Source organism: Schistocerca gregaria, chromosome 10, assembly GCF_023897955.1.
Source record: "Schistocerca gregaria isolate iqSchGreg1 chromosome 10, iqSchGreg1.2, whole genome shotgun sequence".
NCBI lineage: Eukaryota > Metazoa > Arthropoda > Insecta > Orthoptera > Acrididae > Schistocerca > Schistocerca gregaria.
Window position 1 is genome coordinate 186,151,075 of NC_064929.1, and position 17,229 is coordinate 186,168,303.

General features: G+C 42.5%; 1 protein-coding gene across 1 annotated transcript in view; it reads left to right on the plus strand.

Moving 5' to 3' along the window:
• LOC126293230 (uncharacterized) overlaps positions 1-16,782 on the plus strand; it is a 167,858-nt gene extending 151,076 nt beyond the window's left edge. The window contains 3 exon segments of the mRNA XM_049986351.1: positions 715-854; positions 903-967; positions 8,518-16,782. Of these exon segments, the coding sequence (XP_049842308.1) occupies positions 715-854; positions 903-967; positions 8,518-8,981 (669 nt within the window). The 3' untranslated portion in view covers positions 8,982-16,782.
• Positions 16,783-17,229: the final 447 nt, after the last annotated feature.

Genomic DNA, 17,229 nt, shown 5'->3' on the forward strand with positions numbered 1-17,229 from the left:
GTGCGTTATTCCCAACATCATTTCATCGTAATGAACGTGAGGTACTGTCAAATAAGAAGACTTGCACTAAGTGGCCGAACATCTCGAATTGGGTCTCCTGGCCATATGCACGTTCCATTTCATTTTACTGATACGGGGGCACAGCCACAGGTAACAGATAGAATAGGTTGCTTATACAATTCCCAAAGTGCTTAACCCATTTTTCCACACTACTGAACGCGAAAATGACTCTGTCTGTTACGTTTTCTCCACAATTTGCTTAAGTGGTACTTACATAGTTTAGTATTTAGATAGTTAAATCCTGACGAAACACATAGGATCACTAGAAAGCAAAAAATGAGAGGGAAAGAGAGAGAAAGAGAGATAATCGAACCCAAAAAGAGTGAAATAAGGAATGGGACATCGTTTTTACATCAGTGAACATAAACAAAGTTAAAATATTAAGAAATCTGCTGTGTAACGTTCACGTTGTATAACGTATAGGTGGCCACATTCCTCTGCTCGTACTGCTTCCCTGTGTTACGCTTACCTGAACAGGAGGACACGTGAGCACAGCTGATGTTAATTCGTGTACAATACCTTACTTCTGCTTACACAGTGGGCCCCACAACTACATCATTCTGTCCTGAGAACGAGCCCTCGCATCTTGACTACGCTTTACCCTTGGGTAACAGTAATTATCAGTGAGCTGCACCGCGCCTTTTGCCTTTGCAGGCGGATCCGCCACCCCCGGCGCCGCCCCCGGAAGCGCCGCCGGTGGCCAAGGTGGAGACGGCGGTGCGCCTCCTTGGCCCCCAGGACGCGGTCACCACCGTGGTGGAACAGCACCCCGCCGCCCCCGTCGCGACACTGGCGCCGCCCCCGACGACGCCGGCGCCGCCACCGGCGACTGCCGCCTCCAGCGCGGGCGGCGTCTCTCGCACAGACACCGTCCGCACGCTGCACTCCGACAACGAAAGCGTCGACGGTGAGCAACGCCCGCCCTTTACTTCCTAAACAAGGCTTGCGGTGGACTAAATATCGCTCATTTTAGTATCCCTAAGAATGAGAGGTAGAGAGAGAATATGAGGATATTGAGGGAAGAATACAGTACGTAAAGGAAGAAGAAAATTTAGTAGTCATGAGAGAAGGGAATGCAGTTGTAGTGGAAACAGTAGAAGAAAATGTTACAGGAGAATATCTACATACATACTCCGCAATCCACCATACGGTGCGTGGCGGAGGGTACCTCGTACCACAACTAGCATCTTCTCTCCCACTCCCAAACAGAACGAGGGAAAAATGACTGCCTATATGCCTCTGTACGAGCCCTAATCTCTCTTATCTTTGTGGTCTTTCCGCGAAATGTAAGTTTGCGGCAGTAAAATTGTACTGCAGTCAGCCTCAAATGCTGGTTCTCTAAATTTCCTCAGTAGAGATTCACGAAAAGAACGCCTCCTCTCCACCAGAGACTCCCACCCGAGTTCCTGAAGCATTTCCGTAACACTCGCGTGATGATCAAACCTACCAGTACCAAATCTAGCAGGCCGCCTCTGAATTGCTTCTATGTCCTCCCTCAATCCGACCTGATGGGGATCCCAAACGCTCGATCAGTACTCAAGAATAGGTCGTATTAGTGTTTTATAAGCGGTCTCCTTTACAGATGAACCACATCTTCCCAAAATTCTACCAATGAACCGAAGACGACGACCCTCCTTCCCCATAACTGCCATTACATGTTTGTCCCACTTCTTATCGCTCTGCGATGGTACGCCCAATTACTTCATCGACATGACTGTGTCAAGCGCTACACTACTAATGGAGTATTCAAACATTACAGGATTCTTTTTCCTATTCATCTGCAATAATTTACATTTATGTATATTTAGAGTTAGCTGCCATTCTTTGCACCAATCACAAATCCTGTCCAAGTCATCTTATATCCTCCTACAGTCACTCAACGACGACACCTTCTCGTATACCACAGCATCATCAGCAAACAGCCGCACATTGCTATCCACCCTATCCAAAAGATCATTTATGTAGATAGAAACCAACAGCAGACCTACCATACTTCCCTGGGGCACTCCAGATGATACCCATACCTCCGATGAACACTCACCATCGAGGACAACGTACTGGGTTCTGTTACTTAAGAAGTCAGTTTTAACTGGTTGAGTATCTTAGTTACGAGTGTGCAGTGGGGCACCGAGTCAAATGCTTCCTGAAGTCAAAGAATATGGCATCCGTCTGATATCCTTCATCCATGGTTCGCACGATGTCATGTGAAAAAATGGCGATTTGCGTTTAGTAGGAGCGATGCTTTCTAAAGCCGTGCTGATGGACAACAACTTCTCTGTCTCAGGGAAATTCATTATATTCGAACTGAGAATATGTTCGAGAATCCTGCAACAAACCGATGTTAAGGATATTGGTCTGTAATTTTGAGGATCCTTCCTTCTACCCTTCTTATATACAGGCGTCACCTGCGCTTTTTTTCCAGTCGCTCGTGACTTTACGTTGGGCAAGAGATTCACGATAAATGCAAACTAAGTAAGGAGCCAATGCAGTAGAGTACTCTCTGTAAAACCGAATTGGACTTGGAACAAGGAGTGAGAGAGGAGAAAGACTAATTGAGGTCTGTAACAAGTTTCAGCTAGCAATAGAGAATATTCTGTTCAAGAATCATAAGAGGAGGAGGTATATTTGGAATAGGACGGGTGATACGGGAAGATTTCTACATCTACATCTACATGGATCCTCTGTAAACGACATTTAAGTGCCTGGCACAGGGTTCATCGAACCACCTTTACAATTCTCTATTATTCCAATCTCGTATAGTGCGTGGAAAGAATGAACACCTAAATCTTTCCGTACGAGCTCTGATTTCCATTATTTTATCGTGGTGATCGTTCCCCTCTATGTAGGTCGGAGTCAACAAAATAGTTTCGCATTCGGAGGAGAAAGGTGGTGACTGGAATTTCGTGAGAAGATTCCGTCGCAACGAAAAACGACTTTCTTTTAATGATTTCCAGCCCAAATCCTGTATCATTTCTGTGACACTCTCTCCCATATTTCGCGATAATACAAAACGTGCTGCCTTTCTTCGAACTTTTTCGATGTATTCTGTCAGTCCTACCTGGTAAGGGTCCCACACCGCGCAGCAGTACTCTAAAGAATTACGGACAAGCGTAGTGTAGGCAGTCTCCTTAGTAGGTCTGTTACATTTTCTAAGTGTCCTGCCAATAAAACGCAGCCTTTGATTAGCCTTCCCCACAACTTTTTCTATGTGTTCTTTCCAATTTAAGCTGTTCGTAATTGTAATACCTAGGTATTTAGTTGAATTTACAGCTTTTAGTTTACACTGATTTATCGTGTAACGGAAGTTTAACGAGTTCCTTTTCGCACTCATGTGGATGACCTCGAACTTTTTGTTATTTAGGGTCAACTGCCACTTTTCGCACCATTCATATATTTTTTCTAAATTGTTTTCCAGTTTGTTTTGATATTCTGATGACTTTATTAGTCGATAAACGACAGCGTCATCTGCGAACAACCGAAGACGGCTGCTCAGATTGTCTCCCAAATCGTTTTATAGATAAGGAACAGCAAAGGGCCTATAACACTACGTTGGGGAACGCCAGAAATCACTTCCGTTTTACTCGATGACTTTCCGTCAATTACAACGAACTGTGACCTTCTCTGACAGGAAATCACAAATCCAGTCACATAACTGAGATGATACTCCATAAGCACGCAATTTTACTACGAGCCGCTTGTGTGGCACAGTGTCAAAAGTCTTCCGGAAATCCAGGAATACGGAATCGATCTGAAATCCCTTGTCAATAGCACTCAGCAGTTCATGTGAATAAAGAGCTAGTTATGTTTCACAGGAACGATGTTTTGTAAACCCATGCTGACTGTGTGTCAATAGACCATTTCCTTCGAGGTAATTCATAATGTTCGTACACGATATATGTTCTACAATTTTGCTGCATATCGACTTTAACAATATGGGCCTGTAATTTAGCGGATTACTCCTACTACCTTTCTTGAATGTTGGTGTGACCTGTGCAACTTTCCAGTCTTTGGGTACGGATCTTTCGTCGAGCGAACGGTTGTCTATGATTGTTATGTATGGAGCTAATGTATCAGCACACTGCGAAAGGAGCGTAATTGGTATGCAGTCTGGACCAGAAGCTTGCTTTTATTAAGTGATTTGAGTTCCTTCACTAATCCGAGGATATTTACCTCTACGTTACTCGTGTTGGCAGCTGTTCTCGATTCGAATTCTGGAATATTTACTTCGTCTTCTTTTGTGAAGGCATTTCGGAAGGCTGGGTTTAGTAAATCTGCTTTGGCAGCACTGTCTTCGATAGTATCTCCATTGTTATCGCGCAGAGAAAGCATTGCCGCTAACATACTTCACATACGACCAGAATCTCTTTGGATTTTCTGCCAGGTTTCGAGACAAAGTTTTGTTGTGGAATCTGTTATAGGCGTCTCGCATTGAACTCCGCGTATCAGTTAGATTACATCATGGTCAGGCAGAGATTCCGAAATCAGATACTGAATTGTAAAGCTTAGCCAGGAGCACTCACTGACTCAGGTCACAATGTAGTAGTGATGAAGAGTAGGCTGAAGTTTAAGACATCAGTCAGGAAGAATCCTATGCAAAGAAGTGGAATACGGAAGTACCAAGGGATGACGAGACACGCTTGAAGTTCTCTAAGACTATAGATACAGCAATGCGGAATAGGTTAGTAGGCAGTACAGCAAAAGAGGAATGGACACATCCAAAAAGGGCAATCACAGAGGTTCGAAAGAAAAACATAGATACAAGAAGATAACTGTGAAAAACCATGGGTAAAATAAAAAATACTTCATTTGATTGATGAAACGAGGAAGTACCAATGTGTTCCAGGAAACACACGAATACAGAAATGCAAGTCGCTGAGGAATGAAATAAACAGGAAGTGCAGGGAAGCTAAGACGAAATGGCTGCAGGAAAAATATAAAGATATCGATAAAGAAATGATTGTCGGAAAGACAAACTCAGCATACAGGAAAGTCAAAACAACCTTCGGTAACATTAAAAGCAAGGGTGATAACATTAAGAGTGCAGCGGGAATTCCACTGCTAAATGCAGAGGGGAGAGCAGATAGGTGGAAAGAATACACTGAAAGCGTCTATGAGGGGGAAGATTTGCATGATGTGATAGAAGAGGAAACAGGAGTCGATTTAGAAGAGATAGGAGATCCACTACTACAATCATAATTTAAAAGACCTTTGGAGGACAAGATCAAATAAGCCAGAAGGGATTGGTAACAAACCATCAGAATTTCTAAAATCACTAGAGGAAATGGCAACAAAATGGCTATTCGCGTTGGTGTATAGAATGTATTATTCTGGAGACATACTATCTGACTTTCGGAAAAATATCATCTGCACAATTCCGAAGACTGCAAGAGTTGACAATTGCGAGAATTTCCGCACAATCGTCTTAACAGTCACGGATCCCAGTTGCTGACAAGAATAACACATAGAAGAGTGGAATAGAAAATTGAGGATGTGCTAGATGACGATCAGTTTGGCTCAGAAAAGGTAAAGGCACGAGAGAGCAATTGTGATGTTGCTTTTGATAATGGAAGCAAGAGTAAATAAAAATCAAGACATGTTCATAGGATTTGTCGACCTGTAAAAAGCATTCGACAGTGTGAAATTGTGCAAGATGCTCGAAATTCTGAGAAAAATAGGGGTAAGCTATAGAGAGAGACGGGTAACATACAGTATGTACAAGATCCAAGAGGGAATAATAAGAGTGGACGTCCAAGAACGAAGTGCTCGTATTAAAAATGGTGTAAGACAGCGATGTAGCCTTCAAAAAATGTTCAGATGTGTGTGAAATCTTATGGGACTTAACTGCTGACGTCATCAGTCCCTAAGCGTACATACTACTTAACCTAAATTATCCTAAGGACACGCACACACACAGACATGCCCGAGGGAGGACTCGAACCACCGCCGGGGACAGCCGCACAGTCCAAGACTGCAGCGCGTCAGACCGCTCGGCTAATCCATCGCGGCTATCTCTTATTACATTCCGCTTTTCATACAGTAAAATTGCCACATAAGTTGATACGTTATAACTTATTAGTTATTTACTACTAACTCTATTCACAAAACACTTTACTATTCGCAATACAATCCGGAGACCATATCCATTCAGTTTCTCGCTGTTCTCATCTCTACTATTTCTCATTACCTTCGTCTTTCTTCGATTTACTCTCAGTCCATACTCTGTACTCATTAAACTGTTCATTCCATTCAGCACATCATCTAATTCTTCTTCACTTCCACTCAGGACAGCAATGTCATCAGCGAATCGTATCATTGATGTCCTTTCGCCTTGAATTTCAATTCCACGCTTGAACCTTTGTTTTATTTCCATCATTGTTCCTTCGATGTACACATTGAACAGTAAGAGGGGGGGGGGGGGGGGGGGGATTAGCCGAGCGGTCTCGGCGCTGCAGTCATGGACTGTGCGGCCGGTCCCGGGCGGAGGTCCGAGTCCTCCCCCGGGCATGGGTGTGTGTGTTTGTCCTTAGGATAATTTAGGTTAAGTAGTGTGCAAGCTTAGGGACTGATGACCTTAGCAGTTAATTCCCATAAGATTTCACACACATTTGAACAATAAGAGATAAACCTGTTTCCTTCCATCATTTTCTGGTGGGTGCCAGCGAAGAAACCTCTCCTAAATGTTTGAAATTAACTGTAAAGTTATTTCCAAGTCGCTAACTGCCCTCTTTCTCAAATACTGGATGAGTGTAGTCTAGCTATTTGGACGTCGTAAGCTAAGCTTCTATTTGACCACCACTCATACCCCATTGAGAGGTAGATGGTTCATACTCTCACATTGCTTCTTTACAGATGCTAAAGTGGTATGTGTATCAAGTTTAATTGAAACCTGGCCATTTTATGCACTACTGGCCATTAAAATTGCTACAGCGCGAAGATGACGTGCTACAGACGCTAAATTTAACCGCCAGGAAGAAGATTCTGTGATATGCAAATGATTAGCTTTTCACAGCATTCACACAAGGTTGTCACCGGTGGCGACACCTACAAAGTGCTGACATGAGGAAAGTTTCTAATCGATTTCTCACAGACGGCTGTTGACCGGCGTTGCCTGGTGCAACGTTGTTGTGATGCCTCATGTAAGGAGGAGAAATGCGTACCATCACGTTTCTGACTTCGATAAAGGTCGGATTGTAGCATATCGCGATTGCGGTTTATCGTACCGCAACATTGCTGCTCGCGTTGGTCGAGATCCAATGACTGTTAGCAGCATATGGAATCGGTGGGTTCAGGAGGGTAATACGGAACGCTGCGCTGGATCCCAACGGCCTCGTATGACTAGCAGTCGAGATGACAGGCATCTTATCCACATGGCTGTAACTGTAGCCACGTCTCGATCCCTGAGTCAACAGATGGGGACGTTTGCAAGACAACAACGATCTGCACGAACAGTTCGACGACTTTTGCAGCAGCATGGACTAGCAGCTCGGAGACCATGGCTGCGGTTACCCTTGACGCTGCATCACAGACAGGAGCGCCTGCAATGGTGTACTCAACGACAAAACTGGGTGCACGAATGGCAAAACGTCATCCAGATTCTGTTTACAGCATCATGATGGTCGCATCCGTGTTTGGCGACATCGCGGTGAACGCACATTGGAAGTGTGTATTCGTCATCGCCATACTGGCGTATCACCCAGCGTGATGCTATGGGGTGCCACTGGTTATACGTTTCGGTCACCTCTTGTTCACATTGACGACACTTTGAACAGTGGACGTTACATTTCAGATGTGTTACGACGCGTGGCTCTAACCTTCATTCGATCCCTGCGAAACCCTACATTTCAGCAGGATAATGCACAACCGCATGTTGCAGGTGCTCTACCGGCCTTTCTGGATACAAAAATTGTTCTATTGCTGCCCTGGCCAGCACATTCTCCAGATCTCTCACCAATTGAAAACGTCTGGTCAATGATGGCCGGGCAACTGGTTCGTCACTATACGCCAGTCACTACTCTTGATGAACTGTGGTATCGTGTTGAAGCTGCATGTGCAGCTGTACGTGTACACGCCATCCAAGCTCTGTTTGAAGCAATGCCCATGCGTATGAAGGCCGTTATTACGGCCAAAGTTCGAGTATAAAATATTTGTCCAATGAATACCAGTTTATCATCTGCATTTCTTCTTGGTGTAGAATTTTAATGGCCAGTAGTGTAGCATTGGGGGTATATGAAGCGCCATCTTTCTCAAATACTGGATGAATATAGACTAGCTATTAGGCCGTCGTAACCTAAGCTTCTATTTGACCACCACTCACACCCCTTTGAGAGGTGGATGGTTCATATTTCCACAGTGCTTCTTCGCAAATACTAAATGGTATGTGTATCGAGTTTGGTTGAAATATGGCCATTTTATACGATATGTGTATGGATTTGTGACGGATCCTCTGAATGTTCGCAGTTGGCAGCAGTGTGGGCGGCACGACGGTGATCGCCCGGGAGAGCGGGGGCGGCGGAGGCGGCGGCAGCACTGCGGGCAGCTTCATCCTCGGGGGCGGCTCGCGCCGCGACTTCGTGCGCAGCATCGGCAAGCGCTTCAAGGGCGGCGGCAGCAAGCGGCGCTCCAGCAAGAAGGAGTCGTCGGGCCGCCAGAAGTCCAAGTCGGAGAACCGCGCGCGGAAGGCGTTCCGCACCATCTCCTTCATCCTAGGGGCGTTCGTCGCCTGCTGGACGCCGTACCACATCCTGGCGCTCGTCGAGGGCTTCTGCGCGCAGCCGCCCTGCACCAACGAGCACCTCTTTATGTTCTCCTACTTCCTCTGCTACGCCAACAGCCCCATGAACCCCTTCTGCTACGCGCTGGCCAACCAGCAGTTCAAGAAGACCTTCACCCGCATCCTGCGCGGAGATCTCCACATGACGTGAGGGGACCACGACTGTTCCTCGACCGTCTCTGGTCCCAGTGGCGCACTCCAGTGCCCACTGCTCGACTGGGTCACCAGCCTCTACAGGGCCAACTGCTCCATTGGACCAGAAGCTAGTACAGGCCCACCTTGCAAGCAAACGTATCTGAATATTTCACTGCGTATTACAGGTGCATTCTGTGGACATCTCCAATTGAAACTGTTGGGGATATTGGCGATACTATAAGCTCATTACTTGTAACTCATTACCTTTTAGGATCTAAAAATATTTGATATTAGAAAAGAGCCCCATTAAAAACACGTGCTACACGCTGGCTATTTCGAAAAGATCTTCACCTGCAGTCCTTGTGGAGACGTCCGCATGATCTGGGAGGTCTGTTATTCCTCCTTGAGGGTCTCCAGTCTGCGTGATACACCGCACTACCCACTTGCCAGGATAGGCAGGTCCAACTGCTCAACTGGATTACTGGATACTAGAGGCACAACTTGCAAGCAAATTAACTTGTATTGCAGGTGTTGGTTGTATCAGGGATTCAACAAGTTCATTACTCATAACTCAGTTTTTGGTATCATCTCCTGATGTGGGACAAACATGACAGTTACCTGGTCCATTTGGAGTTAGAAAATAATCCCACGAAATCCATCTACTACCATCTGCTACATGCTGGCCAACCAGCAAATCGAAAAGACTTTTAACCGTATGACACATGGAGAACTTCACATGTCGTCAATGGGCCACCTCCAGTTTTGCAGTGCAGAATGTTGCCCACTGTTGGCGTTGGGACAACTAGTCAGTACAGTCCCAAATGCACAGTTGGATAACCTGTCACTATAGTCCCAAATTGCAAGCAAAAGTGTCGTATTTTGTGAATACGACTGTGTATGGTTAGTCTGTTTTAACGACACCTTCATCTGGATTTAATAGACATCCTTTAAGTTCATTTCGCGTAACAATAGTCTTTGCAATCTCCAAATATGGAACAAACGTAATACTTACGTGATGCATTTGGTATTAAGAAACAGACACAGGGACTCTAACTCGCAGTTCAAGATGACCTCCGCTCATATTCCACTTGGACCAGTCTACCTATCACCAGTGGACACTCTCCAGTCCTGCGAGGCTCTACAGTGTGCACCACTCGACTGGATCAGTCCAGGACCAACTGCTCGACTGGCCAACCCACCAGTATAGTCCCAAACTTCAAGCAAATACGTCACAAAATTCGACCATGTATGGTTCATCCATTTTGTGAACATTCATAATTTTAAGTATCACGGATCGTATAAGATCATTACCCATCACTCACATTTTTTCGGATCTCTACATGTGGAACGAACGTGGTAATTATTTGATCTAATTGGTATTAAAAAACAATCCCATCAAACGCTTCTCTTACACACCGATCAACCAGTAGTTCAAAACGACCTCCATCCATATTCTGCATAGTGGCCTAACATAGTCTGAATGATGTGTTACTCCACCTCAAACATATCTACTCAACTGGATAACCAGTCCGGGGGGGGGGGGGGGTTTAACAACGTAATGCTGTAGACTACTTCTGCAACACTCCTCATAATAGATGTTAAGTAATCTGGAAAGTAGTTCTGCGCCATTATCAATACTTCAGAACTAACTGCAGTAGCTGTCTCATTTCCAGGAAATACCCCATAAACCGAACAAAAAAAAAAAAACAAATGACGTCTCATTCAGTTCAGTGTTGCTCTCCATAGTATTTTCTAAAGACTGGTCTAAAACACCAAATTCATTGTATAACAGATGCTGGCAAGCTTCTACACTTTAGGCAAACTATTCTAAGTACTTCTTATTGTATGTTCTTTACTCATTTTTCATGTAACTGTCACGATCTCCACTTATGTTTTAATTGGACTTAATCCTGTAAGATGGTAATCATTCAGTTTTCAGGAATTTTACGTAAAAGATACGAGAAACCAGGCAATAACAAGGTACTATCCTGAAAAACATTTCTAGGACACTTTGCGCTTTGTACGTAATTAGTTCCTTTTCGTTAATATGAATATAGACTTATAACTTCAATATTTTCTTGTATTCCTGAGACAGTTAGTTTACTTTATTATTTAACGACATATAGGACATATTATTTCCAGTTTTTATGTTTCTCATGATCATTTCCTTTAATAATACGTCTTTTATTAGATTTGATGGTTACATGCGATTTGTACCTCTCATTTCGACAAAGTTACTAACATTCTCTCTATAACTCTCTCAACTTCATTTTTGTACTTACTTCTACAGCTGTCTCCAAGAGTTGTATCCTGGAATTCGACGCTTGTTAATTTGTTATATTGAATTCAGATGGCTGCAGGTAGCAGGCACTATAGTACAAGTCGAAAAAACCGGAAAAAACCATTACCTTTCTCATCTCTCAGTTTCCTTGGTTTTATGTGTTATGTAAATGTACGTGATTTAAATCGCCTAATTCTAACGTCTGTGAAACAAAAAACGCCTCAGTGCAGTTTCGCACAAACAAGTGGTTTTTGAAATCCATAGTGTAGCACTTAAACAGCATCCAGTTCTTCCCTTAGATGAGTAAACGTCAGAATAAAATATTTCAATTCCCTATTAGTCACTGACAGAGCTGTATACGGACCCGTCATAGACAGTGACTCTGTTTCAACTGCAGTGGAGCTAAAACAGAACAAACTATGTCTACTCCATGACAAACCTTCAAAGGGAACTTTAACCATTCGGTGAGAGCTTGCTCATGAGCCACGTGCTTTAGGGATGTTTACAAGAAGTAACTTCTTCACCTGATCACTGCATGATAGAACGCTGCCAGTTGTGGATCTCTTACCACTTACACCAAATGTATCACTACCACGAAATCCCCATCATCTTTGAATGATGACTCAGATCTCCTCGATGGATGATACGTCAGTGTGAACTTTGTGAGCCTACTAAATCTTCCTGCACCTCGCAAAACAAGTCTTACAGCCGCATGTTGGAGACTACAATCTAATAACAATGGCTCAGCTGTGAATTACCCTTGTATGTCGAGTGACGTAAGTGAATTAAATATGAAAAAGCCTACCGAAACCCAACTGCGTCTGTTTTCCTAAGACAAAAAACTACAGAGAATGAGATTTTATGAAACAATGTAACGTTGTTAATTCCATTAGTAGCTTATTAGGTTTTCGATAAAATGACAAAACAAATTTATCGTAAGAATATCTGATTAGCAATTAGTGTTATAAAAATGAATATGAATGTCGATTTTTGTGAAGCAGACAAATAATATCTACGTTTCTAAGTATACAACAGACAATATTAGGTGTAACATGTAAACTAATTGCTAGAAATATTGAAGATACGTGGTCACGAACTCCACTGGTGAGGGAGAATTGTCAGTGATTCGCTGTGCAGTACACAAAAGATAATGACTTCTATGAAATAGCAATTTTCAATCAGAACGTGATAGAACGTCTTATCTACACATGTTACATATCGACAATAACATACGGAATGCGGTATTTTGTAGCAGTTGTGAATTACCCAAGTCCGACAAATTCATCGCAAATTCTATTGGCAAACCTGTGCACAAGTGATGTAACTCACAAACTCCCCTGAACGTTGAGATATATAAAAATTCCTATTACTGTTGGAACTTCGTGTTTTTTCATGCAATCGATAAAATTTATGTTTATTGAAAAGCCAGCGTGATAGCAAAGTAAGTTAGTAAACACTGTGTACATACGTTTACTGGCCTCATATTATTAGTGATAGTCTGCTGTTTATTGGATGTCAATGTTGTAGTTTTTTAAAAAACAGTTCTACGAGCTGTTGAAGCTCTTAGACGGCCAAATGCTGTGGTGTCGATGCTTTACAACGCAAATCTCATGGTCACCTCCGCTAGAGGTTGATATAACTAAATCCTCTATCACGCTCTCCCTGCAAAGCAGATCACGGCTAGCATCTCATTATCTTTCAACTACTGTCAACAAAATCTTATGAACATATTCTATAGCCAGTTCATTCCTCTAAATCAAGGTTTTCATTGGGCCAGGTGTCGAAACAGTACCCTTTTCTTTCACCCAAAAATGCAGCATCAATATGTACATTATTTCGTAGTATATCTATCTTATTGTGTCTCTTTCATTATTCCAGTCTATATCTTTGGAGGCACTTGTACCTCTGCAAGACTGATATCACTGTTCTTCTTCTTCATCTCCTTGTTCACAGTCACCTCCTTCAAAATCATCTTCTTCATCGCCAACGTCACCATCACAACCAAAAACTCTTTCTTCTCCTCCAACATCACTATCCTCTTAGCATTTCACCTTGTCGTTTCTCCTTCATCAAGTGCTTCTCCTCCTGTTCTTGCATCAGTTCTTCCTCTCCTTCACCAGCTTCTTATCCTTTATCAAATTCTTCCGTTCATCATTTCCCAGTCTGTCACCTGTTTCATTATTACGATTATTTTAATTATATCTGCTCTTCCTTCATATCTTCATCTTTTATTGGCTCCTTCTCTTTCAATGTAATCTCCTTCTCCTTCCGTTCTTTTTTGCTTTTGGCAATGAATCTGCAGTTTATAATACTGTCATTTGCTACACTTTCACTTGTATCTTACAGGATACTGTCTACATTTATACCTCAAACAAAGCGATTGCTAAGTGTTTGAACTTCCAATACAGCCATCGTTATTCAGCGAGACGGCTCAACAGTTGAGACAGTTGAATCACAATAGGCAGGACTTGATTTCAAAACCCCGTCCCGTGAACTGATTTAGGTTTCTCGCTGTCTCCATAAATAATTTCACGATACTTGTTCAGTCGGCTTAGTGCTTGGGGTAAGATCTCAATATTGGCGAAGCCATGTACGCGCTTTATTTATTTTATCTTCTTCTTCTTCTTCTTCTTCTTGTGCTGAAACCGACGAACTGTGGACAACGTGAAAAAATTACTCAAAGGGGTTGTTCTTCCGAATTATGTTCTTTTCCCCATTTTCCCACTCTCCTGCTTTTTTCTTCCTGGATGAATTTTCTTACAGGTTTCCTTTGTTTTTCTTATGAAACTTTGAAGTTTTGTTTATTTTGGTGCCAAATTTTTATCTATTTTGAATATCTTCTTCAGTTACAGCAATCTCTTCTAATGCTTTTTAATATCTTTGATCCGGTTATTTTTGTCCTTTGGTTACTGAAATATTATTGAAAGATTTCTACTTTACTCCATTCTTTCCATATGCCCAAACAAACTGATCTGCCCTTACCAGACTGCGAGGACTTGGCACTTTTTTTATAGAGTTCTTTGTTGCATCTTAATTTCTTGCTGCTACTTTCGTCTGATCCACCCTCTCTGGACTGCAAGAATTTCGCACTTTTTTATACAGTTTCTTTGTTATATCTTAATTTGTTGTTGCTATTTTCAACTGAAGTGCATAGAACTTTTCGAAGTATACTACTCTGTTTTTTCCGTTCTTTTCCCTATGTTTCCACCTTAAATGTAGCAATGCACTTCGTTGCATTGAGCGCTTACGGTTTGATAACTGTTCCTTAGATATTAATGGATATTTATTTTTATAGTATAGGTATTCTTGGAGAGTTGTCTTCTAGGATCTGGCGTTGTTTGCTTCATTGGTCAGCCTAATAGTTTAATGATTTCTCTGAGGCACTCAAATTTTGGAATTTTCTTGATTTCTCAAAATCTGTTTTCTACGTTTCCTGCAGCAGTAGCACCACTCGTCACCCTTCAGTAGATCTACTTCTTTGCTTGGAAATAAGAAATAAGTTGTTTGTTGTTACTCGTCTTCTGTCTAAATACTGGACTGATGCACTTGTCCACGCTACTCTATCCTGCACAAGCCTCTTCATCTCTCCATAACTACCAGAACCTACATCTACTTGCGCCTGCTAACTGTATTTATTTCTCCGTCTTCCTCCACAACTTTTTATCGCTCACCCGGCGGGGCAGGGATTTTCTCTGCCTCGTGATGACTGGGTGTTGTGTGCTGTCCTTAGGTTAGTTAGGTTTAAGTAGTTCTAAGTTCTAGGGGACTGATGACCATAGATGTTAAGTCCCATAGTGCTCAGAGCCATTTGAACCATTTTTTTTTTAATCGCTCACCATCGCCAAATAAACGATTCCTTGGCGCCTCCGGATGTGTCTTATCAAGTGATCCTCTCTTTCTGTCAGCTTGTGCGATACAATTTCCTCCAATTCGGTTAAGCACCTCCTCATTCCTCATTAGCTGTTCAATCTATTCATCTAATTTTCAGCATTCTGTTTTGACACCACATTTCAAAAGCTTCTGTTCTCTTATTTCCTGTTTCTTTTAACGTCCACGTTTCATTTCCGAACAAGGCTACACACCAGACAAACATCTTTAGAAAACCCTTCCTAATATTTAAAGTTGTATTTGATGTTAACAAATTGGTAGTTTTCTTGCCACTGCCAGTATACATCTTATATTCTCTCCGCCTTGTTCCAAATAGCATAACCCGTACAGAACTTTTAGTACTGGGACACATTTCCTAATCTGATCTCCTCAGCATCGCCTGTTTTAATACGACTTCATTCCATTACCTTTGTTTTACTTTTGTCGATGGTAACCAGATAACGTTTTTTAAAACCGCTGTTCTTACAACTCCTTTGCCATCCCTGGCAGAATTAAAGTGCCATCAGCAAGTATTGTGAGCATATTTAGACTTAAGGAATAGGTGCTCACTACGGACTGGACTTTGAACGTCAATCTTAAACTCTTCCTTCTTGAAGATGATCGCTCCAAGATTAATAAAGACATAATTAATACCAGTCCCCTTTTCTTGTCCACATCCAAACTTCTGTTTCGCCTCTGAGGGTTTCGACGTGGACTGAACACTGAACCTCAGTTTCCAAACATTCGTTTGTGACTATTAATGTGTGAAGACCCAAAATGGTGCACTGATTTCAATCTCATTGCGGAGTCGAAATCCGAACTTCTGCTCTGTCTCTGAGAACTTCCTCGTGGACTGTACCTTCAATCTTAATCACTTCACCTCCCTTGTAATGATTAACATGCCAAGTTCCATAATGACGTGACTAGTTTTACTCGCACAACGTAATCCAAATTTGAGTCTCTGCTCCTTCTCTGACTACTTGTACTGGACTTTGAACCTGAAACTGCATCCCTTCCGTTGTGACGATGAACGTTCGAAAATAGAAAATTACGCAGCTGGTTTCATTCCTCTATCTTCGTCCAAACCTGAGTATTTTGTCCGGCATAGCCCAGCAATTCAAGTATCCTAACTGAAGTGAAGATCACACAACTTGCCTAAAGCACTATTTGTTTCCCCGACAGTTTTTATGTAGCATCATAACTGTGTTCCACGTACACAACCGTTTTATATTCTTTTCATCAGTCTTCTGACATTAGTGCGACCCATCACGATTTCCTCTCACGTGACAATCTCTTCATTTCAAGAGTGGCGTATACACACCCAGTGTATTCGATGTTTGTCATATGTACTCCTATCTCTGTGTTCCTCTACAACTCTTACCCTCAACTGATTGCTCTCATCCCACGTAAGTTACTCACTGATGTTTTCTATAACGTTGTCTCTTCATCTAGTTAGTGTTTTTCACATATTCCTCACATGCTGAGCGACTCTAAGGAGAACCAATTTGTTTCTTATGTTATCTGTCGAAATAATTTTCGTTTTCCTACTGTAATGCAGCACCTCAAATGCATCGACTCTTTCGTTTTTCCGTTTTCTTCGGTCCATGACTCACTTCTGTACAGTTCTGAACACAAATAAAGACCTTCTTTTGGCACAAGTAGACTTTTTTTGCCACTAATACTCTCATTAGCCATCCTCCTCCCCCCCCCCCCCCCAATTGCTTCGCCCATCATGCGTTATTTTACTTCTAAGGCAGCAAAATTTCTCGGCTTCGTCTAATACCATTAGCCCTCAGTTTTGATGGTCAGTTTATCGCTGTACTCATCCTTATCACTTTAGGCTCTCTTCGCTTTCGTTTTAATCCGTATCATATTCAGTAGACTGCTCATTCGCTTCAACCATTCTCGTAATTCTGAAGCCCTTTTCACAGTGTAAACCAACAATATCAGTGAATCTTACAGTTGATATCCTTGCACCAGGAATTTCACTCTCAGCCCTGAACCTTCCTTTTAGCTCCGTCGTTTTTCTTCAAGGCGCAGGTTGAACAATGAAGCAGGAAGACGACACCCCTGCATTATGCTGTTGTTAATCCTAGTACTTCGTACTTGGTCTTCC